The following is a 27,344-nucleotide window of genomic DNA, read 5'->3' on the forward strand; positions in this document are numbered from 1 at the left end:
ACAGACCTGGGTTTTCTTAAGGGAAATCAGATGCCCTTTGGGGAGGTCAACTGCCATTTAGGAGAATAAGATACCATTAAAGATTATTAGAAGTTGACATGAATGTGTGTTTTAAACAGTATAGAAACCTAGTAACTGTCAAATTCATTAGAACTGTCAAGAATGTCAAACGATCTGTCAAAAGCAAGTGTAAAAGTCTCAAAAGGAACTGTCAAAGGGAACTTTCAAGCTGTAAGTTCTTTGAAACTCCCGCCCTTTAAATCTCTAAAGATCCCTGTAGAGTTTAAAACAAAATGTTTTAAATGTTTCAAGGGCGGTACAGTGGCTCAGTGGTTAGCGCTGCTACCTCACAGCATCAAGGACCTGGATTTGATTCCAGCCTCAGGTGACTGTCTGTGTGGAGATTGTACATTCTCCTCAAGTGTGCATAGATTTCCTTCCACATTCCAAAAGATGTGCAGGTCAGGTGAATTGGCCATGCTAAATTGCCTATAGTGTTAGGTGCGCTAGTCAGGGGTAAATGTAGGGAAATGAGTCTGGGTGGGTTACTTTTCGAAGGGCTGGTGTGCACCTGTTGGGCCGAAGGGCCTGCTTCCACGCTGTAGGGAATCTAATCTTATTTTACGTTGGCAGTTGACATTAGATTGGATTGATGCAACAGGACTGATTTCATTATTGTCCATTATCCTTGTAGGGTGCCTCCCATTTCACAGTATGTTTGACAGCTTCAAGTAGTTATAGACTTGTTGAAGTGGGACTATGAATTCCAATGCGTATTTTATAAGGGACTCAAGTTAATTTTTTAAAATAGAGTCATAGAGATGTACAGCATGGAAACAGACCCTTCGGTCCAACCCGTCCATGCCAATCAGATATCCCAACCCAATCTTGACTCCTCTGTCAGCACCCGGCCCATTTCCCTCCAAACCCTTCCTATTCATATACCCATCCAAATGCTTCTTAAATGTTGCAATTGTACCAGCCTCCACCACTTCCTCTGGTAGCTCATTCCATACAAGTACCATCCTCTGTGTGAAAAAGTTGCCCCATGGGTCTCTTTTATATATTTCCCCTCTCACCCTAAACCCATGCCCTCTAGTTCCGGACTCCCTGACCCCAGGGAAAAGACTTTGTCAATTTACCCTATCCATGCCCCTCATAATTTTGTAGATCTCTATAAGGTCACCCCTCAGCCTCCGATGCTCCGGGACAACAGCCCCAGCCTGTTCAGCCTCTCCCTATAGCTCAAATCCTCCAACCCTGGCAACATCCTTATAAATCTTTTCTGAACCCTTTCAAGTTTCACAACATCTTTCCGATAGGAAAGAGACCAGAATTGCACACAATATTCCAACAGTGGCCTAACCAATGTCCTGCACAGCCGCAACATGACCTCCCAACTCCTGTACTCAATACTCTGACCAATAAAGCAAAGCATACCAAACACCTTCTTCACTATCCTATCTACGTGCGACTCTACTTTCAAGGAACTATGAATCTGCACTCTAAGGTCTCTTTGTTCAGCAACACTCCCTAGGACCTTACCATTAAATGTATAAGTCCTGCTAAGATTTGCTTTCCCAAAATGCAGGCACCTCGCATTATCTGAATTAAACTTCATCTGCCACTTCTCAGCCCTTTGGCCCATCTGGTCAAGGTACTGTTGTAATATAAGGTAACCCTCTTCGCTGTCCACTACACCTTCAATTTTTGAGTGAGGGGATGGAAATGCAGTCAATAGACTTTTATGAATGAATTTTTTTTTAAATTATGAAGTCTGCAACAGACACTTAGAATTGTATAATATTTTATCTCAGGTTATTTTATCTCTGCCAATCGTGGACACTGATTGAGTTGGCATGGCAGGTTTATCAGGAAAGGGTGGCAAGTGAGTTAGCATGATGTGGCACATGGGCTATAAAGGGCCTTGGGGGTGGGAACAGAGGCTTAGGTTGACAAAAGAATGGAGTTAGTGAGTCATATGTTGCCATCGAGAGGATGTGGGGTCACAGGGTGAGGATGAGAGGGTATAGGTTGGCACAGGGATTATGAGGGGCAATGATATGTATTTGAGGATATGAGGTTTATGGATTGATACATTTTGGGCATTTGTGGTGGAGGGGGGTGTGGGAATGTGAAGGGTAATGGCTGGAGGGACATTTTATGCTTTTTAAAAATGTTTTGGCCTCAGCTCCAGAGTGCCAAAACAGGCCTTCTGCGGAGTCCACTCTCTACCCAGCAGCCTTTGCAATCATTACGGCTCTCCACTAATTCCCGGACAACCAGGCCACCCCAGAATGAAAATCTCAATTTCTGGGGGTCTTTCTTCCACGTTGGACTTGTGGAGCTGAAAAATGTACCGACTGTGTAAATCCAGGCCTCATAGAGTCATACAGCAGAGAAACAGACCCTTCAGACCAACTCATCCATGCTGACCAGGTTTCTCAAACTGGTCCTACTTGGCTGCATCTGACTCACATTCCTCTAAACCTTTCTTTTTCATGTATCTCTTGTCTAAGTTGATACAATAAAAATGACAGCAATGAGCAGAGTCATGGAGTCATACAGCACAGAAACAGACCCTTCGGTCCAACCAGTCCATGCCGACCATAATCCCAACCTAATCTAGTTCCATCTGCCTGCGCTTGGCCCATATCCCTCCAAACATTTCTTATTCATGAACTTACCCAAATGCCTTTTAAATGTTGTAACTGTACCTGCATCCACCACTTCCTCCAGCGGTTCATTCCACACACAAGCCATCCTCTGTTTAAAAAAAATTGCCCCTTATGTCTTTTTTAAATCTTTCTCCTCTCACCTTAGAAATATGTCCCCTAGTCTTGAAATCCCCACCCTAAGGAAAAGACATCTGCCATTCACCTGATCTATACCCCTCATGATTTTATAAACATCTATAAGGTCACCTCTCAAACTATTGTACTCCAGTTGAAAAAATGATTGTGGAGTTATTCTATTTTATGAGGCACCACAATCAGGTAAAGGCAAAAATTGGACAAAAGAAATTGTTTGGAAAGTTGTTGAAAAAAACTGGTTGGGAACCTACTGCAAGGAAGAACAGATAATCCAATCTTCCACCCTATTTCTTTCAGAAATTGGCAAGTGATCACAGTTAGCTTACAAAGAAATATTTGTCAGGCAATTCCCAAAATAAGGAGAGAAAACACGATATTTATCATCTTTACATAGTTTCTTATCTTGGATCACAGTATCTCAGATTGAGTTGTCCCCTGAGCCTATACTTACAGAAATGCTGCCTTAGGTCCTAATGACTGTTTTCCTAAGTGAATTAGCAGGTCAAGCTCATTAATTCACGTGATTAACTTAAAGTGTAATGAGTATTTTGTTCTACGCTGCAGTTCGTACTGTTCCTCAGAGAGAAGTGTTCATTATTCCTTGAAGAAAATCCTTCAACTGCCTAACTTTCAACTTGCAATTTTCTAAATGGCTGGCTCTCTTGTCCTCCTCTTGTTGAAGAAATATAGGGAACAATTTTAACCTGACCTGCAGCGCTTGTTTTATACCTCACCCAATCTTAGTTCCTATTGAAGTCAATGGAGGCAACTTTGTGGCATAATTGCCATTGCAAGCCTCCGGGCCTACACACTCACAAATCCTGTACGTTTTCTAACCAGTGAATCAAATGAAAATTGCTCTCAGTTCCTCAGGCCTTCTTATAAGTGGCTAATTTTCAGTCTAGACTGTGACGACCATTGACTCTTAGACTATGAGAGGAATCACAGCAGAGCCAGATACCATTCTATTTTCCCTCTCGGCTAGATGTAAAAGATCCTATTTTGAAGAAGAGTAGGACCTCCCCAGTGTTCTGACCAATATTTAGCCCTCAACCCACATCACTGGTACAGATTACCCAATCATTATAATTTTGCAGATTGTGGCTCTTCTTTATATTCATTCATGGGGTGAGGGCATTGCTGGCCAGGTTAGCATTTATTACCCATCTCTAATTGCCCAGCAAGCAGTTAAGAGTCAACTAGATTGCTGTGGGTTTGGAGTCACAGGCCAGACCCAGTAAAGATAGCAGACTTCCTACTGGAAGGTTGTTAGTGAAGTAGATAGACAATAGGTGCAGGAGTAGGCCATTCTGCCCTTCGAGCCTGCACTACCATTCAATATGATCATGGCTAATCATCCTTAATCAATATCCTGTTCCTACCTTATCTCCATAACCCTTGATTCCACTATCCTTGAGAGCTCTATCCAACTCTTTCTTAAATGAATCCAGAGACTGGCCTCCACTATCCTCTGGGGCAGAGCATTCCACACAGCCACCACTCTCTGGGTGAAGAAGTTTCTCCTCATCTCTGTCCTAAATGGTCTACCCTGTATTTTTAAGCTGTGTCCTCTGGTTCGGGACTCACCCATCAGCGGAAACATGTTCCTGCCTCCAGAGTGTCCAATCCTTTAATAATCTTATATGCCTCAATCAGATCCCCTCTCAGTCTTCTAAACTCAAGGGTATACAAGCCCAGTCGCTCCAGTCTTTCAACGTAAGGTAGTCCCGCCATTCCAGGAATTGACCTCGTGAACCTACGCTGCACTCCCTCAATAGCCAGAATGTCTTTCCTCAAATTTGGAGACCAGAACTGCACACAATACTCCAGGTGTGGTCTCACCAGGGCCCTGTATAGCTGCAGAAGAACCTCTTTGCTTCTATACTCAATCCCTCTTGTTATGAAGGCCAGCATGCTATTAGCCTTCTTCACTACCTGCTGTACCTGCATGCTTGCCTTCATTGACTGGTGTACAAGACCACCCAGATCTCTTTGTACTGCCCCTTTACCTAAATTGATTCCATTTAGGTAGTAATCTGCCTTCCTGTTCTTGCCACCAAAGTGGATAACCATACATTTATCCACATTAAACTGCATCTGCCATGCATCTGACCGCTCACCTAACCTGTCCAGGTCACCCTGTAATCTCCTAATATCCTCCTCACATTTCACCCTGCCACCCAGCTTAGTATCATCAGCAAATTTGCTAATGTTATTACTAATACCATCTTCTATATCATTAATATCTAAATATTGGTCAGAACACTGGGGAGGTCCTACTCTTCTTCAAAAAGCTGCGGTCCCAGCACTGATCCCTGCGGTACCCCACTGGTCACTGCCTGCCATTCTGAAATGGAGCCGTTTATCACTACTCTTTGTTTCCTGTCAGCCAACCAACTTTCAATCCAAGTTAGTACTTTGCCCCCAATACCATGCACCCTAATTTTGCTCACTAACCTCCTATGTGGGACTTTATCTAAAGCTTTCTGAAAGTCCAGGTACACTACATCTACTGGATCTCCCTCGTCCATCTTCAGAGTTACATCAAATAGGCTGTACGGACAATGATACCGCAGTTTCTTTCCATAGGGGACATGAGTGAACCAGATTTGCCTTTCCTGACAATCGATTCGTGGTCACCATGAGACTCTTAATTCCAGATTTTACTGAGTTCACATTCCACCATCTGCCATGGCGGGATTTGAACCCAAGTCCCTAGAATGTTAACTGTGTCTCTGCCTAAGTGCAGAAAACCAGGCCACCCCACAATGCTGCTGTGTGCAAAGTGCACCCCTTGCTCCCTGCATCAAATAAAAGCTGCGTTCAGTGTAAAAGAACATGGCATGTACTAAGGTCATGAAAGGTGCACTGTAAATGACTTTTATTAATGAGTCTGATCAAAGAGAACAAGTTAGATTACATTATCATACAAGAGCCTTTGTTCACGTAACCTTGGTGGCTTCTGTCTAGTTCTACATTTAAAGTGGAGTTGCTATTGTAATGAAAGTGTATTTAATGTTATCACTGAATTATGTAATTCACTACCTCATGGTGTGTCTTTTTGATTATGTTAATTACCTAATGACACCTTTAAGGTTGTGTTATCTAACACGGTAACCTTACTCCAGGTTTTTTGGAGTAAACGGAAGTGGGTGCACTGCCTCTTTAATCCAGTAATAACTCTTTAATATTTATAATTTAGCTACAATCATTTTACTTCCAAGTAATACAACATGTCAAAATCTGTAGTAGGTTATTATATCTTCTTTTACCTTGCGGAGGCCACATTACTGACACACACAGCCTGAGACAGCTGAATATTTTCTTCAAACATATAATTTAGCAATATGATGATCTGATTGTGTAAATATAAAAATCTTCTCTGGTATTTGGCTCTATTCATTGTGTTGTAAGGTGTCATAAGCACCGTGTTTAATTTCTAAATCTAGTTTCAGGACTGTTTTCATATGGGTTCTATGAAGCTTTCCAAATTATAAACTGCTTGCAATTGCAAATAATTACAGTTAATTTGTTGCTCGTGTTTTGTCTGGGATTAGGAGGCACAGCCAGTAACTTCCCTCTGGGTTTCAAAGAACTTTGACCAACATTGGAACAAACACTGCAACTCTATTATACTCCCATCCATCATTCTATCTCCACCTGGAAACTGGATTTGTTATGCTCAGTCAGATACCATCCCTGTTCATGCGTAGCAAGTTTCACTCTGACCTCGAAAAGACTCGCACTTTGTCAAGCATTTCCGTTTAATTTAATTCAAGTCCTCAAGCATAACCACAAAGGTATGATGCACACCAAGATATGCTGTGGTTGCGGCATGATCAGGTAATGATTGTTTTAAGATAACAAATTGTCATCAGATTTGGGAGCATGGAATCCCAGAATATTTCTACCCTTGCCTGACTTGTTGTTGATTCAAATCAAGAGCTGATCAGATGGAAGTCTTCACTGTCTTCTAATGTTTATTTCTTCCCTTTCCCCAAATAATTGCCTCTTACCAAGATAGGATTCCGTGCAAGCCAGAAGAGCCGCAGTATCTTGGTAAAACTGGGCAGTTAAGGTTTGTATACAAAATAGGGCATCACAATTAAGATTCTTCAGTTACCATCAACATGGAAGGTAATGGTCTAGTGGTATTGTCACTGGACTGTTAACCTAGACACCTAGATAATGTTCTGGGGACCTGGGTTCAAAATCCTGCCATGCAGATGGTGAAATCTGAATCCAATAAATATCTGGAATTAAGAGTCTGATAATGACCATTGTTAGGGGAAAAACCCAACTAGTTCGCTAATGTCCTTTAGGGAAGGAAACTGCCATGCTTACCTGGTCTGGCCTACGTGTGACTCCAGACCCACAGTGATGTGGTTGACTCAACTGCCTTCTGAGTAATTAGGGACGAACAATAAGTGCTACCTGGCCATTGATGCCCTCATCTAGCAAAGGAAAAAAAAATTCAGAGGCCAACAAAGGTGCATTTTTTTAACAGGCAACAGAGTCAAGTCATCAGGAGCAGGATCCTCAATACTCTGAAGGCTTATAATAGCAGAATATCCACTACACCATCACAGCACAGCCTAGGAATCAACCTGAGACCTTCCAACCCGTACCGTGCAGACTAATTATTGCTTTGTTTGTGAACAGTAATTTTAATTCTTATATAGCAAATATGGTGTTCATTTCTGATGTAACAAAAGCCAATATCTGGGCTGAACTATGTTGGCTTTAATAACCTGCTGCTTAATTACCAAAATCTAATTTTTTTCACAGCTTGCACTATTAATTGGCAGGGGCTCGCAAGAGGTTCATTAGCAAGAAACAAACTGGATGACTTGCTTTTAAAAGTAATGTGACTGTTTTAGTGTTCAACTGAACTAATTTGTTGCTGAGAAATAAAATCTATACTATTGAGATGCATCTGTGTGAATGTTTATCAGTTGTGCCATAGAATGTACATTTATGTAGGTTTAGAATAATGTCTATTTGTATTATGTTTGTGGAACATGAAGATGAATATGCATCATGTCATAATAGTCAAGATTAGAGTGGTGCTGGAAAAGCACAGCAGGTCAGGCAGAATCCGAGGAGCAGGAAAATCGACGTTTCGGGCAAAAGCCCTTCATCATTTGCCAGAAACATCGATTCTCCTGCTCCTCGGATGCTGCCTGACCTGCTGTGCTTTTCCAGCAATACACTAATCTTGACTCTAATCTCCGGCATCTGCAGTTCCCACTTTCGCCTAGTTGATTTTAACCTTCATGTCATAATATGCATGTCCATGATGTATAACATTTCTTCAAGCTATAGAATGCATGACTGTACCACTGCATTACTGTAGCCTCCTTGCAATTATTAAAATTGAACCAGCTCCACCTCAAACCTTCAATTCAATTTCCAAACCAGTCACATTTCATGAGGGTTAAATCAGGGGAATGCATATAAATGTGACAAGGTCCTCTAGGTTGGACATACTTAAAGTTGTAGTGACAGCAGTGGCTAAGGAATACTGATGACTGAACGATGCGATTCAAAAGATATCGAACAAATATTGATAGGTTCTGCAAGCTTCTACAAGCAATGCCACAAGAGACCAGCTAATAGTGAGATGTGATTAGATATTTGACAGGAACAAGGCAGAAAGGATGACAAATCTCTTTGTCCAGATGTGCAAACTAGGCTGATGTTGCTGAAGACCTTCGCTGAAACATTTCTGGAGCAACTTCTGACCAGTTGTATTCAGATGTCATCAATTTCCAAGCTGCGTCAATGTGAGGGCATGATATCTGAATAAGTGACAACACTTTCTCCAGAGTTTAAATATTCCACTTTGTAGCTGCCACAAAAAACAGGATGGCTTCTAAGCAGAAGCTGAGAGCAAACTGTTTGTCTGAACCTCTCACTATACCGTCTGGGTCTGCAAGTTCACTCCTGCTTAGATTAGATTAGATTAGATTACTTACAGTGTGGAAACAGGCCCTTCGGCCCAACAAGTCCACACCGACCCGCCGAAGCGCAACCCACACGTACTCCTACATTTACCCCTCACCTAACACTACTGGCAATTTAGCATGGCCAATTCACCTGACCTGCACATCTTTGTGACTGTGGGAGGAAACCGGAGCATCCGGAGGAAATCCACGCAGACACGGGGAGAACGTGCAAACTCCACACAGTCAGTCGCCTGGTCCTGCTGTGACCAACTCTCGCACATTCATGATGAATGATTAACAGTGTTTTAAAAGGACCACCCTTACTCTGCCCATTTCCAAATGCCTTCCTCCTGTCCTGAAAATGTTTTTTTCTTGGCTGAAGAACAATTAGTATCAGGTGCTATTTGTATCTTACCTGAATAACCTGTCCTTATCCAACAGAGAGAGGGGCTTGGTGGGAATGTGAGATCTCCATTGAGCTTTTTAGCAGGGGTGACACCACAATCCAGGAGGAGAAAGTGAGGACTGCAGATGCTGGAGATCAGAGTTGAGAGTGTGGCGCTGGAAAAGCCCAGCAGCTCAGGCAGCATCCGAGGAACAGGAGAATCAATGTTACAGGCATAAGCCCTGATGAAGGGCTTATGCCTGAAACATCGACTCTCCTGCTCCTTGGAAACTGCCTGACCTGCTGTGCTTTTTCAGCACTACACTCTTGACTCTGACACCACAGTCCAACCTAACCCTGCATGCTTCATTAACAAATTCATCTTTTTAAGCGGGAATCAATTCACTGCGATGAGGAGCAATCAATGAGTTTGCCAATTAACAATAACAACAACAGCTTGCATTTATAAAGAACCTTTGACAAATGAAATGCACTTTATTAGAGGGTTCCAGTACAAAGTATGACACTGGATCAGTGGTGCTGGAAGAGCACAGCAATTCAGGCAGCATCCGAGGACAGGCAAAATCGACGTTTCGGGCAAAAGCCCTTCATCAGGAATACTGACTCACATAAGGAGTTGTAAGGACATGAGACCATAAAGCTTGGTAAGATGTTTCAAGGAGCATCTTAAGAGGAGAGAAGAGAAAAAGAGAGGCAAAAATGTTTAGGGAGGGAATTGCAAAGCTGAGGGGCTTGGTAGCTGAAGGCACAATCACCAACGTTGGATTAACTACAATTGGAGATGCGGAAGAATTCGAGAAAGGCAGACATTTCTAGGGTTGGTAACGATCACAGAGTCAGGTGAGACCATGGAGAGATTTGAAAACAAAGTTGTGAATTTGAAACTTCTGATTTGTTTAGTACTTTTATAGAATCAACTGAACACTGTACAATGATGGTTTAATGTAAACCATCATTTCTCTGATTCCTCATGCAAATAACTGTCTCTGAAGAGGTGAATTCAACATACACAACTCTAAGACAATTAGAAAGAAAGAACTTGCATTCATATGTTTCCTTAATGTTTCCTTTCCAACCGATTACCTTTAATGTGCTTGGCTACATTCGCAGATGCTACTTTGTTCAATTTGCACCCTGCAAGGCTTTACAAACAGAAAATGCAGGTGTTTAACCAGTCAAACTGTTTTTAGCTGCTTTGGTTAATGGAGAAATGTTGGCCAGAACACTTGGTGAATTCCCTTCTCATCCTTACATCATGCAGTATCATTTACATCCATCAGCCCAAGCAGGCAGGATTATCCATTTACAGTCTTACTGAAAGTTATGATTGGAGATGCCGGTGAAAGTTGGCAGCTTTATCCATGCAGCACTCCCTCACTAATGTGCTTAAGGGTCAGCCCAGACAATTATAGCACATTTGCATTTATAATCATCTTTGGTAAACTTCAACCAGTTGACTTCTGGCATCAGAACAAGTGGAATCCTCAAATGATGAAGAAATTAGTCTTCTCAGCATTGACTGACAGATTACTCTCAGGCAGTAAGTGTAGCCCTACTTGAGCAGAAGCACATGGTTCATTTAGTGAGTTATTCTCAGAGATATAGGTTGACACTCAATATAGCTGCTATACTTGTTGGTAGCGCTGTGTTTGGACAAGACGTTAAGCTGACATCCTATCTGCCTTCTCACTATACGGAATAGATTTGGTCCGAGAACTGCAGGTAAGTATTCTCGGATGTCCTGGTCAACACTTAACCTTCTCCAACATGACTGAACTATATTATCTAATCATTGTCGCATTGTCGTTCGAGGGACTTTGCTGTGTGGAGGAGATTCCTGCTGGCTGTTCTTCATTACAGCGATAACTATATTTCAAATATACTTCACTGCCCGCACATCCTTCCTTAGATATGGGGCCCAGACTGCTCACAATATTCCAAACCCTTATAAAGACTCAGCAGTAAATCACTGCTATTGTATTCCAGTCATCTTGAAATGATTGCTAACATTGCATTTGCTTTCCTAACTTCCAAATGAACCTGTATGTTAGTCTTAAGAGAATCCTGAATGAGGGCTTCCAAGTCTCTTTGTGCTTTAGATTTCTAAAACCTTTCCAAATTTAGTAAATAGTCTACACCTCTATTCTTCCTACAAAAAGTACATTACCTCACATTGCTCAGCACTGTATTCCATTTGCCACATTTTTGCCCATTTTCCTAACCTGTCCAGGTCCTTCTGCAGCCTCCTCGCTTCCTCAACACTACCTGTCCCTCCACTTATGTCTGTGTCATCTGCAAACTTAGCAACAATGCCCTCAGTTCCATCATTAAGATCATTAATGTATAATGTGAACAGTTGTGATCTCAACACTGATCCTGGCAGAACTCCATTAGTCAATGTCTGCCATCCTGAAAAAGATCCCTTTATCTCTACTTTCTGCCTTCTGCCATTCAGCCAATTCTCTATCTATGCCAGTACTTTGTTCCTAACAACATGGGCTCTCGCCTTATTTAGCAGCCTCCAGTTCAGCATCTTCTCAAATGCCTTCTGGAAATCCAAATCGATCATGCCCATGGGCTCTCTCTTGTCTAACTTGCTTGTTACTTCCTCAAAGAAATCTAACAGATTTGTCAGGCATGACCTCCCCTTGACAAAGCTTTGCTGACAGAGCCTTATTTTACCAGGCACTTCCAAGTACTCCACAATATCATCATTAATAGCGGACTCTAAAATTTCACTGACGACTCAGCTTAGGCAAACCAGCCGATGGTTTCCTGCTTTTTACCTTCTTCTCTTCTTAAATATTAACCTCTTCAATGATTCCTGAAAGATCACTACAATCTCCTCAGCTATCTACTTCAGAACTCTGGGGGGTGGTCCACCCATTACCAATTAGGGTTCACCCTTTCATACAGCACTAAGATGAATGAGGAGAGAGTAGGGTGAATTTGGAACTCTGCCTCAGAAGATGACGTCATTGAATATGTTTAATCTGGAGGTAGAGAGGTTCTGGTTAGCTTTGTTCATCATGGCATCTCATGTTCATGACAGCAGCTTCTGAAATCAGAAGTCAATGTGTCGTCATGTCAACTAGTATACAAGAAACTCCAAGTGGTTGTGAGTTTACAGAGAACGCTTCTTGTTAGGCAAAGGAATCAAAGATGAATGGAGGTTGACAGAAACGTGGAATTCAGAATACCAAAAGGTCAGCCACAATTTCACTGATCAAGTTCAAGGGACCAACGGCCTATTTCTGTTCCTAATTCAAATCTTTGCGCGTTCTTCCTCCCAATCCCCTGGCAAATAAAAATATGATTTTAACCAGGTTATTGATGCAGCTTATGGAAGAGGGACAAGCTATTCTGTGAGCACTGCAGAAATTCATTTGTGTGCAAGTGAAGAGGTTATACTCACAGATTACGGCGATAGTATCTCTTCAGGAATGGATGGGCTGCAGCACCAACAGCAAAGTTACTGCTACCGGTGTCCACGAGAATATTCAGCTGATACAGAAAGAGAAAGCAATTATTAACTCAAATAGGATCACTCATCGTGTTCTGAATGTTAAAGGACACACCTACTGGTGTTTATATACTCTTGAGCTTTTTGATTGTTTTGATAACAGTGTATAATTGCAAAAATCAGAATAACGCCAATACAATACTCAGCCATTGTTGTTCATCTCATAGAGGAAAGGTTTTGTGTTCAAACCATAACTTGCATTTGTGAAGAAAGTTTGGAGGAGCAGAAGATCAGGAGGAGTCCATCCTAAGGAGGGATGTAGAGAGAGTGCTTCCTATCATGGAAGAATTTAGAACTAGCCATCACTGTTTACAAATCAGAGGTCACCCATTTAAGGCACAGAGGAGATGATATTTATTTCTCTGAGATGAGTGCAAGTCTTTGGAACTCTCTTCCTCAAAATGGTGGAAACCGAGTCTCTGAATATTTTTCTGGCAGGGTACTTGGATTCTTATTAAGCCATGAGGTGAACAGTTATCAGGAGTAAGAATATGATGATATTCAAGGTTGTGGTAGACATATTTTTAATCAGTAAGAGAATCAAGGGTTATAGGGAAAGGCAGGAAAGTGGGGTTAAGGGTTATCAGATCAGCCATGATCTCAATGAATGGCAGATTGGACTTGATGGTCTGAATGGTCTACTGCTTTTCCAATGTCTTATAGACTTATGGGTAGGCATGAATGTGGATTTGAGGTTGTAATCAGATCAGCCATGATCTAAAGTGGTGGTAGAGGGGCTGAGTGGCCTTCACCTACTCTTTGATTGTATGTTCCATGGAGCATTACCAGGCACAATGTGACACTGAGCCATGTTTGGAGATATTAGGACAAATGAGCAAAGCTTAGCCCTGGTTTCTAAAGAGCGTCAGTGGAGGGGGGACAAAGATGCAGAGGATTATGGAGGGAATTGTCAAGTTTATGGCTCCTGGCAAGTAGGCTTTACACAGATGGTGGTGATTCCAATGCAAACGCTGTCAGCTGCACTGAGTCAGAATACTGCACAGGCTCACTTTTAAAACCGGATCCTCCTGACAATTGATTTGTAAATCTGGCAAGCTTCTAAGTGAGGTAGTGAGCAGCTTTGCTTCCGGAATCAACCACCTAAATTTGCCACTGGCATGGAAACAAATGGAGCCGACAACATTGTCCGAAGTTACTCATACATTGCTTCAAATCATTTGCACCATCACTGTCTATACATAGGCCCATAACCAATTTCAACTGACTGCTTCACTGCCCAAAGAGTTTCCCATGACCCAACCCAAGGCCAGGTGGAGAAAAACGTAGAGGAGGGATTTCATTTAGCTGAACATAGAAGAATTGAACAAATCCTCCATTTGACTGAAATCCTAGGGATGCAGAAAGGCAATTGGGCTAAGATCATAAGTTGGGGGTCTACAGATTGCTGAAGCAAGGTGCAAGTCAAATCAATCAGGCCTCTTGGATAATATCATTCACAACAGGACTCTGAGATCACCAATTTGACACCTGAGATCTAGTTGCACCCTGGAAGTCTAGACCTATAAACAATCAACCTCAATGCTTACTTTGAAGCATATAAGTCAGTCCCAATACTGCAGCATTCATCATTCAGGAACCACACCAGGGTTGTTTGAAGATGCTTGCTGTTTTTTTTAACCACAATAGGAATCAATGGGTATAAAAATGTCCTCATTCTATCTAATCGAGAAGTGAAACTGAAAGTCTGAGGATCATGATATTTAACCACCAAAGTTATATGAAGTGTCAGGTAAATCAGAAATGGGAGCAGAGTGAAGAGAGGTTTTTATTTAAAATGGGTAGTGGCCCTGTTCCGAACCTCTAGAACATTCCTGCAGTTTCTGATGTTTATGAGAAGTGGCAGTGATTGTTCAATTACACTTAGAGTCACAGAGTCATAGAGATGTACAGCACAGAAACAGACCCTTCAGTCCAACCCGTCCATGCCGACCAGATATCCCAACCCAATCTAGTCCCACCTGCCAGCACCCGGCCCATATCCCTCCAAACCCTTTTTATTCATATACCCATCCAGATGCCTTTTAAATGTTGCATTTGTACCAGCCTCCACCACATCCTCTGGCAGCTCATTCCATACACATACCACCCTCTGTGTGAAAAAGTTGCCCCTCAGGTCTCTTTTGTATCTTTCCCCTCTCACCCTAAACCTATGCGCTCTAGTTCTGGACTCCCCGACCCCAGGGAAAAGACTTTGTTTATTCATCATATCCATGCCCCTCATAATTCTGTAAATCTCTATAAGGTCACCCCTCAGCCTCTGACGCTCCAGGGAAAACAGCCCCAGTCTGTTCAGCCTCTCCCTATAGCTTAAATCCTCCAACCCTGGCAACATCCTTGTGAATCTTTTCTGAACCCTCTCAAGTTTCACAACATCTTTCCGATAGGAAGGAGACCAGAATTGCACAGAATATTCCAACAGAAGCCTAACCAATGTCCTGTACAGCCACAACATGACCTCCCAACTCCTGTACTCAATACTCTGACCAGTAAAGGAAAGCATACCAAATGCCTTCTTCACTATCCTATCTATCTGCGACTCCACTTTCAAGGAGCTATGAACCTGCACTCCAAGGTCTGTTTGTTCAACAACACTCCCTAGGACCTTACCATTAAATGTATAAGTCCTGCTAAGATTTGTTTTCACAAAATGCAGCACCTCAAATTTATCTGAATTAAACTCCATCTGCCACTTCTCAGCCCATTGGCCCATCTGACCAAGATCCTGTTGTAATCTGAGGTAACCTTCTTCGCTGTCCACTATACCTCTAATTTTGGTGTCATCTGCAAACTTACTAACTGTACCTCTTATGCTCGCATCCAAATCATTTATATAAATGACAAAAAGTAGAGGACCCAGCACCGATCCTTGTGGCACTCCACTGGTCACAGGCCTCCAGTCTGAAAAACAATCCTCCATTACCACCCTCTGTCTTCTACCTTTGAGCCAGTTCTGTATCCAAATGGCTAATTCTCCCTGTATTCTATGAGATCTAACCTTGCTAACCAGTCTACCATGAGGAACCTTGTCGAACGCCTTACTGAAGTCCATATAGATCACATCCACCACTCTGCTCTCATCAACTCTCTTTGTTACTTCTTCAAAAAACTCAATCAAGTTTGTGAGCCATGATTTCCCATGCACAAAGCCATGTTGACTATCCCTAATCAGTCCTTGCCTTTCCCAATACATGTACATCCTGTCCCTCAGGATTCCCTCCAACAACTTGCCCACCACCGAGGTCAGGCTCACTGGTCTATAGTTCCCTGGCTTGTCCTTACCACTCTTATTAAACAGTGGCACTACGCTAGCCAACCTTCAGTCTTCTGGCACCTCATCTGAGGCTATCAATGATACAAATATCTCAGCAAGAGGCCCTTAAATATTCTAAAACTGTTAAAATGCTCTGAGGCAGAACTAGTGACTTAGATTGCTACATAGAATCCCTACAGTGTGGAAACGCACTCTTTGGGCCAACAAATTCACACCAACCCTCCAAACAGTAACCCACCCAGATTCATTCCCCTACTCTATTGTCCTATATGTACCCCTGACTAATGCACCTAACCTACATATCCCTGAACACTATGGACAATTTAGTATGGCTAATTTACCCAACCTGCACATCTTTGGATTGTGGGAGGAAACCAGAGCACCCAGGGGAAACCCACACAGATACAGGGTGAATGTGGAAGCTCCACACAGACAGTTGCCCAAGGCTGGAATCAAACCTGGATCGCTGGCACTGTGAGGCAGCAGTACTAACCACTGAGCCACCGCGCCACCCATTAGCAGCTTGCCTCAGTTACCTGTGGGTAGATGTTCCAGGTTTGTTGATGTGGTTGGTGGCAAAATGACGGATGCAGCTGATGTAAATCGCCTAACTCTCACTGATCTCCAAATCCTTGCTAATCTCCAAACCCCTGCAAATCCATTCTGATTAAGATACTAGACGAAGAAATGCCAATGGGCTGAATAGCCTTTTATTTTAAAAATCATAGAGTACCAGCAGAAACCAAAGCAGACTCCATGGGGAGAATGTGCAAACTCCACACAGATGGTGATCTGGGGATGGAATCGAACCCAGGTTCACAGTGCCGTGAGGCAACAATGCTAATGACTGAGCCACTGTGCTTCCCACAGAGAACCCCGATGATACAACACAGAAAGCATTAAATGATATTGGCATCTAGTGTGGATCTAGAAAATAGCACAGTCATCACTTTGTCTGTGTTAAGAGACAGCAGCGTAGCTCACCTCTCTACTACCCTAATGTTTGTTCAGAGAATTTAATTCGGCCTGGAAGCAAGTATCTCACAGAATTGTGAAAAGGCACAGCAGAGATAGAGGTCATTCAGCCCATCGAGCCTGCGTTAGGTGTGTAGGAAGGGAAATGATTATCCTTTCCTGGCACATACTCTCTGCACCAAAGTGTCAGGATTGTAATAGGGTTAACCTTATAAGTGGAAGGAAACAAGATATGCAAATGAGTATGAAAGTAATTAATCTGTATCTGCACTTATACCTGAGCCTCAATCTTTTGGGTGGTTAAGCTTGTCGAAAAATATATCCTATTCTGTTGAGGGAGCAGACTTTTATTCGATAAATGTTTTTAATTTCCTTCAGATAACAAAGGATTTGCCTTTTAATTGTTCATTCTGTCAACATCACCTACCTGTCATTCTCGCTCAGTAGATATTCCAGTCTTACCATTTTACAATTAATAGCATCAAGTAAGCAGCTTTATACCAACGAAATGAGAGACACTTATGCAGTGCCTTATCATGTCTGCCAGAAACGTTTCAAAGTGCTTTGCATAATGTGAATTACTTTGAGGTGTACCGACTATTGTTACCTATGTAAATGTGGCAACTATTTTGTGCTCAGCAATATCCCATAATTCAGTCCTACATTCTTTTATTTTGAGGATAAGGAAGACACGTTGGCCTAGATGCACTGAAGCAAGGGTTTTGATTCATTTGTGGAGTTTAGCCAGCATTATTGTCCATCTCTTGTTGACCATTGAGAAGATGGCGGTGAACCGCTACAATCTATGTTCTGCAGGTAGACCCACAATGCTCATGGGGAGGGAATTCCAGGTTTTTGACCTGGTGACAATGAAAGATTGGTGATATATCTCCAAGTCAGGAAGGTGATGGCTTTGAGGGGAACTTGAAGGTGGTGGTGTTCCCATATATTTGTTGACCTTGTCCTTCTAGAGGGAAGTGGTCGTGGGTTTCAAAGGTGCTGTCCAAGGATCTTTGGTGAGGTTCTGCAGTACATCTTCTGGATGATGCACACTGCTGCTACTAAACGTTTGTGGTAGAGGGAGTGGATGCTTATGGATGTGGTGCCAATCAAGTGGGCTGCTTTGTTCTAGATGGTATCAAGCTTCCTGAGTGTTGCTGGAGCTGCACCCGAACGGGCATGTGAGGAGTATTCCACCACACTCCTGACTTGTGCCTTGTAGATGATAGAGAGCCTTTAGGGAGTAAGGTGATGAGTGACTCGCCACAGTATTCCTGCTATTGTTATGGAGTCATAGAGTTATACAGCATAGAAACAAGCCCTTTGGCCCCACTCGTCAATGCTGACCAGGTATTCTAAACTGAACTAATCCCATTTGCCTGCATTTGGCTCACATCCCTCTGAACCTTTCCTATCTATATACCTGCCCAAATGTCATTTAAGTGTTGTAATTGTACCAACCTCCATCACTTCCTCTGGCAGCTCATTCCATACATGCACCACTGAGTGAAATGCTTGCCACTCAGGTCCCTTTTAAATCTTTCCCCTCTCACCTTAAACTTCTACCTTCTAGTTTTGGACTCCCCTACCCTGGGGGAAAGACCTTGGCTATACACCCTATCAATGCCCCTCATGATTTTATAAACCTTCATAAGGTCACTCCTCAGTCTGCTATTCTCCAGGGGATAAAAGGCCCAGTCTTTCCTTGTAACTCAAACTCTCCAATCTCAGTAACATTCTTATAAACCTTTTATGCACCCTTTCCAGTTTAATAGCATATTTCCTACAACAGGGTGACCAGAATTGTACACAGTACTCCAAAGACAGCCTTACCAATGTCTTGTACAGTTGTAACATTATGCAAAATGCAGCATGCTTGCAGTCTCTAGCCCCTCTCGGACATACACTATCACAACTATTGTGTGAGATCCTCACATCGAATGATATCTAACCTTTTTGTGATTAGTCTCCTGTCATATCCCCGAGAAACCCTCAAGAATATTCAAAATTTATTTTAAGGTATGACTTTTGTTTGAAGCATGAATTATATTGAGAAAAACTCCAGGATATTAATCGCACCTCATAACCTGTTACAAATCTGCAGGGTTTACAGAATTGTCTACACTCTCGATCAATTCACAGTGGTCCTTAAGCGCCAATATATTAAGTCTGCAAACATTCAGACACCTTTAACAACTTCCTATCAATGGCCTGGTCAATTATTGTAATGTATCACTTGGAACTGGAAGATTTAAATGGTCTGTTTCTTTAACCAGGAAGAAAACAATCCAATTGTAAAGTTGTGGCACAACCTTACTTGGAGGAGCTCTCATCGTGGTCTCGAAATCCCTGTCTTCTGTACATCTCTAGCCATCGTGCAACACTGGATCCATTCATCTAACATTTCAGAAGGAACAAATCTTTATTTGTATTGTGCCCTTAACATCATAAAGCCTCCACAGAGACAAAAAAAAACACAGAATATGGCACAAGCCTGGAGGGAAAAGATTCTTCTAACCTGTAGTCTGCAAATCAAATAATAGTTTCTCTTTTATTTCCCTCCTGTGAACAATGTATTAGGTCATCCTAGTCATGGGACATAAATCGTACGGTATAGTTCATCCTCGTTACAGATGGAAATTGCTTTGGGTGCATCTGTTAATGTATTTCTGTCAAACGGCAATATGTAATATTTTTATAAAGTCATTACTCGGTTTACCTTAAATAGGTTAACAACTTGGTTAGAATTTGCACACAAGAATTGGAGGGAAACTCATTAATCATTAAAAATGTCTCTGTGGCTCTGACATCCAAGTGTGAAGACTCCTTTATCTAGAGCGTTGAGAATGTGGAACTCAGTGCAACATGAAGCAATTGAGGAGAGCGATGAAGCTGGGGAGCTGGAGGATAGCACTTAAGGGGAAGCTGACTGAACACACGAGGGAGAAAGAATTGGAAAATATGTTGACAGATTGAGATGAAATTGGGTAGGAGGTAACTTATTTGCTGCAGAAACATCAGCATAGACCAGACTGACATAAATTTGATGTACTGTAACTCTGTGTAAAATTGTACTTAACAGTGACACAGAGGCTCAGTAGTTAGCACTGCTACCTCATAGTGCCAGGCACGTGGGTTTGATTCCAGCCTTGGATGATTGACATTCTCCCTGCATTTGCGTGGGTTTCCTCCCACAGTCCATAGTTGTACAGGTTAGGTAGCATGGTCATGCTAAATTGCCCATGATGTGCAGGCTAAGTGGATTAGCCATTCGGAATGCAGGGATAGGGTGTGGGTAGATCTGGATGGGATGCTCTTCAGGGTTGGAGTAGACTCGATAGGCCGAATGGCCTGCTTTTGAATTGTAGGGATTCTATAAAAAAAATATTATTAGTACCAGTAGTTCTATATATAACCTTGGATTTCCAGTGTTGAGACACTAGCTGTGTTTTTATTTGGTTGCAGATAATTATTTATGACTTAATTTTAACTCTGGCAAACTTTCTTCCTTACGTGGGGATGGTTTGTAAAAGCTGGTGATTAGAAAAGTGAAGCACTGGTCTATAGGTTTACAGTAAGTAGGTGATCCACAGCCAGTCCTCTTCAGTACTCATCCAGTAACCTAACCATTATACTGCCATACCCACATATGTCTATAGGCAATCACACTGTTTCTTACAGCACTGACTCTAGCCTTGGAGCCACAAAGCTGTCAGATAAAAACATCTTTCACTGACCAACACCACCCTCCAAAGTTAATGAAGAAATTTTAAGGATAGCATGTATCACACATATCTGCAGCCTTTCGTTAATCATGCTCTCAAGGTTTTCATCTGTTCAACTGCACAGATTTTTTTTTCTTTGCGCTTTCACACAACAGAAACTGTCACTGGGTTTATTTAGTGTATCGATTCTGGTACAGTGAAGCAAAAATTGCACTTCAGACAATACGCTTCTTGCGTGCTGGCCCCTTATTCATCATCTGAATTGGTTCCCCTGTCAGTGATTAGCCTGTACTCCGATCTAGTGTTATATATTTTAACTATTGGTTCTCAGGGTGTTTGCACCATTGGCAAGGTTGGTATACATCATGATCTTCAGTTGCCCTGTGAAGATAGTGGTGGGCATTCTTCTTGAAACTTGGCTACTGGTGACTTTTTGAGACCAGTTCAGAAGATAATTCAGACTCAGTCTTGTTATGTGGGCTTAGAGTCACATACAGGCCCAGAGCCAGTAAGGGCAACAAATTTCCTTCCTCCAAAGGAGATTGATGAAGCAGATGAGTTTGTACAAGAGTCCACCATAATTAAATATCAAACATGTGAAAAGTCATTAACTGTTATCAGCTTTTTGAGATTTCTTTCTAAATGAGTTTGAATTCTCAAGATTTGAACTCAATTAGAATGTTTCATCTAGCCCATGATTAATGTGTTAATTATCAGCCATCATGTTGCTGTGCCCAATGTCACTCGAGTTGATGAGGAAGGAATGAAAGATATACATAAAGCCCCTTTTGTATCTTGAGGCCATCTCTAAGAGCCGAAGAATTATTTTGAAGGGCACTCATTAGATTTACCTCAGAAAGTGAAGCATCAATTGTAAGCAAAGCAAGATCCCACCAGCAACAAAAAGATAAACAATAGGATAATTCTTTGTTGATGTCTGAGAGATGAATACTATCTAATTCTCCAGGAAGAATTCTCCTGCTCTTCTCATAGTGTCGGATGGTGTTTTCATTCAACAATGCCTGAGTTGAGTAATTGACCCCATTTCTAATGTTTTGTGAATGTTCAGCAGCAATGTGGTTGCAAATCACATACTATTAACAGTTGAGAAACAGGCCATTTGGCCCAACAAGTCTAGTGTTTATGCTCCATACGTGTCTCCTCCCACACTACTTCAACTCTTCATAAATACTTCTGTCCTTTCCTCTATCATGTGCTTAACAATCCCCACTTAAATGCACTTATGCTATTCACCTCAATTACTCCTTGTGGCATTGTTCCACAATTTAACTAGTCATTGAATTCCCGAATAGATTTATGAGTGATTACCTTATAATCATGATCCCTAGTTCTGCTCCCTCCTTCAAATTAGTGGCACAGCACAACTTGGGATTAGATCTATTCGACAAGGAACCTCATCGTGTTCCAGGTTTCCCTGAACCTCTGCCTTTCATGTACCTCTAGCCACCATTTTTGTACCCAGTTTAACCAATATTTCGTAAGGAACAAATCCTGTGTTTATATTGTGTCTTTAATGTTATAAAGCTTCCAGAGATGAAAAACAACACAGAATCTTCTCTGTATCTACCCTATTGAAACATTCATAATATTAAAGACATTGAACAGACCACTCCCACTCCCAGTCTTTCCTTTTAAAGGTAAAAGAGCCCCAGGTTCAGTTAATCAATTGTGCACTTTTGTCCATGCTTTTGTATCCTTTCTATAACATGGAGATCCGAATTCTGCACAGCACTCCAAGTGTTGTGTAATGAAATGCTGGAACATGGAGTGATGGAAGAGGGCATTTCCATGGTGCTTAGCAACAGTGGATTAACTTTTGGATGCAGATGGGTTTTGTGCACTGCTGAGCAATTGGCATTCAAATATTAAATGCAGTTTGGATTCCTGTTGTTACAGGTAACATATCAATGTTACCACACCTCATGAAATCAAAGGTGATGGACATGCTCATGGAATCACAGAATAGATGCTGAACTGTGCCGTGCTATGTTTAATTGAGCTATTTCATTAGTTCTACTCTCCCCTTTTTTCCCTTTGTAAATGATCTCCCCTTTAAGTATTTATCTTCGAGATAATTTTTCTTTTGAGAAATGTGCTTGAATATCTAAATATCCATCCTATTCCAAGAACCCTCCCATGATTTTTAATGCTCTGCTCACTGGGCCAATATATGTGTGAGGCATAGGACATGAGGAAGGAGGGAGGTTTTTGTCAATAATGGTGCACTCCAGAAAAATTGTTGAGACACTCTGAGGGTGTGACTTGGAACTGTGTTAATGCGAGCAAGGGGATGACTTCCTTTGAGCAACAAATAATTGATTGAATTTATGTAACAGTAGAACACCTCCAGGCTCTTCAGAGAAGCAATAATTATCAAATTAAATTTGACTTTGAGTCACATAAGTAAATACTAGAGGACAAGAGATCAAAAATTTTGTTATTGAGGTGGATTTTAAGCATCTTAAAGGGGAAAAGAAAGTTGGGGAGGCAGAGTGATGTAGGGATAGAATTCCAGAGCCTAAGACTTGAGAAATTGAAGGTACAGCCCCTGAGGGAGTGTAGCAAAATGTGCAAAATGCTGGAACCTGAGGAGAAAAGAGATCTCGAAAGGACTGTGAGGCAGGAGATAAGTAGAGATCGCTAAGTCCATGGAGGAATTTGGAAACCGAGATGAGAATTTTAAAGTTGAGACAATGTGCAAACAGAAGCTAATGTAGGTTAGCGAGCACAGGGCTGATGGGTAAGCAGAACTTGGAGCAAGTTAAGACTCAGGCAGCGGGGGCTTAGATTACCTCAAGTTTACAGAGAATAGAATATGGCAGGTTGTCCAGGATAGCATTGGAATAGACAATTTTAATGGTAACAGTAACAAAGGCATGAATGAGGTTTTAGAGATAGACATAACTTCCAACTCTCAAAGAAGTATCTTCGTATGCTTAAGACCGGACTTGCTGTGAATGCTAGAGTTTGTCCCTGCTGTGTAGCTATAACAGTATCTTCTGCATTCTGTTCTATAACCCTGATGTACTTACATAAGGTATGATTTGTCTGTATAGCATGCAAAACAATACTTTTTGCTGTATCTCAGCACATGACAATAATAAATCAAATCAAATCAAAAACAAAAGTCAATGGAAAAGCTCAGCAGGTCTGACACCATGATGAAGAGAAATCAAAATTAATGTTTCGGTCCGGTGACCTTTCCTCAGAACCTGATTTACCAACATCTCCAGTTCTTTCAGTTCAAATCAAATCTAAGTTTGTTGATAAACAGGGAAGGTGATGACCTAGTCGTTTGCTGCTGGGGCTGTTAATCCAGAGCCCCCATGGTTCAAATCCCACCATGGTAGATGTAGAAGGTGAATTTGATTTATTAAAACATACCTGGAATTAAGAATCTAATGACTATGAATCCATTATAGATTGTAAGGGAAAAACCCATCTGGTTCGCTAATGTCCTTTAGGGAAGGAAATCTGCCATCCTTACTGGTCTAGCCTACAAGTGACTCCAATCCTAGAGCTATGTGGTTGACTCTTAACTACCTTCTGGCCAATTAGGGATGAGCAAGAAGTGCTGGTCTATTCCATGAATGAACAAAAAAAAAAATTCAACCATGCATGTGCATTTATTATGTTCAAAATTTTATCCTTGAAATGTCCCAATTTATTCTATGAAAAATCATGTTGCTGATTTGTACCCCATTAGATCGTACAAACAGCAGATCAATGAACAACCAGATAATCTATTTTTTGTGAAGACTGTGGGATGACTGCTAGCTAAAATGATAGGACAAACTCTCCTCTGTCTGTTGGCTATATGAATCTTTTGCGAAATGAAATTGCACAGTACCAGTCCAGCTCATCAAAGGGCATGGAGCCACAGCAAGCGAATGTCCTTAATTTAGCAACTCATTAATACTCTCACATGAACAGGCCACAGGATAGATGGTGCAGGAAATGGAAAAGTGTTAGCCCTGGGCATTTTATTAAGTGCGAAGAGAAATATGAAAGCAGAGGTCCTATCTGTACTCTGTATCTGGTTGCAGAGAGAATGCATGGTGTACAGATGCTGCATACAAAGCGACAGTGAGCACTCAGTTGGATGCACAAGGCACAGTTCTGTTGACTCAGCTACATTTATGTGGTGCAAAGGATAGAGTTAAATTTAAACACCTTTTAAGGCAATGGAGCTGTATTGCCGATGGTGACTTGGTGATACTGCCAGCTTCTTCCGTGTTATTTAAGCCAGAATAGGATATGGAGTGCACAGCCCTGAAATGGGCCATTCAATCCAACTGGTCTAGGCTGGTGTTTCTGTTCTGCCTGCTCCCTCTCCCACACCTCTTCATTTCAGCATGATCCTCTCACCTGCACATGGTTATGTTGTTTGTCTTTAAATGCAACAAAGCGATTCACCTCATCTGTTCCATCTGGCAGTGAGTTCCACATTCTCACCGGTAAACAGATCCCAAACCAGATGATGAAATATCAAACTAAATAAAATCATTTTATTGATATTATTTATCAAATACAGCTTAACATATTTGGGCAGCATGGTGACTCAGTAGTTAGCGTTGTTGCCTCACAGCACCAGGGAGCTAGTTTGATTCTACCCTCAGGTGACTGTCTTTGTGGAGTTTGCACACTCTCTCCGTGTCTGTGTGGGTTTCCTCCAGGTGCTCCAGTTTCCTCCCAAAGTCCAGGGATGCGCAGGTTAGGCGGACTAGCCATGGGGAACGCAGGGTTCCAGAGATGGAATGGGTCTGGCTGGGATGCTCTTCGGCACATCCGTGTGGATTTGATGGGCAGAATGGCCTGCTTCCACACTGTAGGGATTCTATCTATGTCTGCTTACTATCTCCAACTCAGTATCCCAGCAGTCTCTCTTGACACTACCTTAAAAATAAATAATTAAATGTGCTTAAACCTAACAAACAAATTAATATCCCCATTGTAGGGCATGACAACAAGAATCAGAAGTTGAACTTAAATTTACAAATTTAAATTTTTAAGTTATTTTTTGGGGTGATTACACACACCAGCCCATACACAATCTCTTTTTATTTGTTCTCTAAACTTATTATAGATATTTTCTAATCAACCTGTATAGGCATGTTTTTATACACCTCTGGAGCAGGACTTTAACCTGGGCCTCCTGGTCCAAAGACAGGGTCACTACCACTGCACCACAAGCATTCTTAGTAACTGCTCTAAGATATTTTCATAATCAATCCATAGTGAGTGCTCTAAGCACCTCATTAAACAATGCCCTTCACTTGCCTGTGTATCCTATCAATATAATTAACATATCATTAATATTTACCACTCTCCTCAGGCTTATTGTGGTGCAGTGGTAGTGTCCCTAATTCTGCACAGGAGGCCCACCTGCTCCAGAGGAGTATAATAACAATTCTGAATAGGTTGATTAAAAATATTAAAATGTACCTATATTGGAAAGGCTCTTGTGGTGGAGTGGTAGTGTCTGTACCTCTGAGGCAGGAGGCTTGGGTTCAAGTCTTACCTGTGCCAGAGGCATGTAATAACATCTCTACACAGGTCAATAAGAAAATACCTTACCACTATCCCAAAGCTCATCCTCATTCCTATTTGGATTTATGAATGACTATTTCGTATTTATGGCCCTCAGTTCTGCCCCTCCCATAAGTGGAACCACCTTCTCCACACTTTTCTTCTCTCTCAGTTCCTGAGTCCCAAAGACCTCTATGTCAGTGCTGCCAAAACAATTTTTTCCATTGTGACACCGTTTACTTGAAAATTGTCATGAGCTTTCTTCAGGGAGAAGTGGACAACTAGTGGGGGGTGGGGGGTGAGATCTAATTGAGCAGGTGAGGGGTGTTCACCTATTCTTATATATCTCCTTCTCTCTCCTCCACTGCCCTGGAGCTCATGACCCCAAAATTTCTGCTCATGACCCACTTGGGTTGCCCGCTCCCACTTTCGAAAACCCAGCTCTATGAGATCATTCCAATGTTCTCTTTTCTAGAGACCAAAGCCACCCTCCAAACTTGTCCTATATTGCAGACTAACTACAACCTCTCAGTTTCTGGTATCCTTGTTACTACGCAATTCGGAAGAAAAGCAAGTGACAGAAATAAGGCCGTTAGAATCAGAAAGGAGCATCAGGGGAGATACGTGTGTGTGCACATCAGATAAAAAATCTGACCTCCTTCATCATACATCAAACATCACGGTCACCCACTTTCTGCTCAAAGGACATTTTTTTCACACTCACATATAATTTAGTTTTAGATTAGATTTAGACTCATATTTTATTGTCATGTGTATAGGAATATATGAATACAGTGAAAGTATTCAAAGTTGCCAGTCTCTGGCACCATCTTAGTACTTAAAAGTCAGGATTAAAAACAGAAGCAGAAATAAAAGAAACAGCACAAACAAATATGTATAACACTGAGGAAAAGCCAATATTCTTTTAATATTAACATTCTTAATTCATTATTCCAGATTGCACCAGCAGTGATGAAACAATAACCACCAATATTTCATTCTAATATTCTGCAGCTCAAAAAGGTTCTTCCCGTGTAATTGCTGAACTGAGTGACTTATTTGGAGGTCTTGTGCAGCCAAAGAGAAATACTAAAATATAATAATGCAAAAAA

The 27,344-nt window shown here is 41.7% G+C and overlaps 1 protein-coding gene across 2 annotated transcripts in view; it reads right to left on the bottom strand.

Annotated features, from left to right (window-relative positions):
* Window positions 1-27,344, bottom strand: part of bace1 (beta-secretase 1) — a 121,829-nt gene that overhangs the window by 86,602 nt on the left and 7,883 nt on the right. For both annotated transcript variants that reach the window (XR_006309361.2, XM_043676578.2), the window contains exon 2: window positions 12,583-12,671. Coding sequence is in view for 1 of the 2 variants with exons in the window: in XM_043676578.2 (XP_043532513.1) it covers window positions 12,583-12,671 (89 nt within the window). In the remaining variant the exon portion in view is untranslated. The remainder of the gene's footprint in view (window positions 1-12,582; window positions 12,672-27,344) is intronic.

This window comes from Chiloscyllium plagiosum, unplaced genomic scaffold (assembly GCF_037043375.1).
Source record: "Chiloscyllium plagiosum isolate Xiang-an unplaced genomic scaffold, Cpla_swu_hap1 HiC_scaffold_29, whole genome shotgun sequence".
Classification (NCBI taxonomy): domain Eukaryota; kingdom Metazoa; phylum Chordata; class Chondrichthyes; order Orectolobiformes; family Hemiscylliidae; genus Chiloscyllium; species Chiloscyllium plagiosum.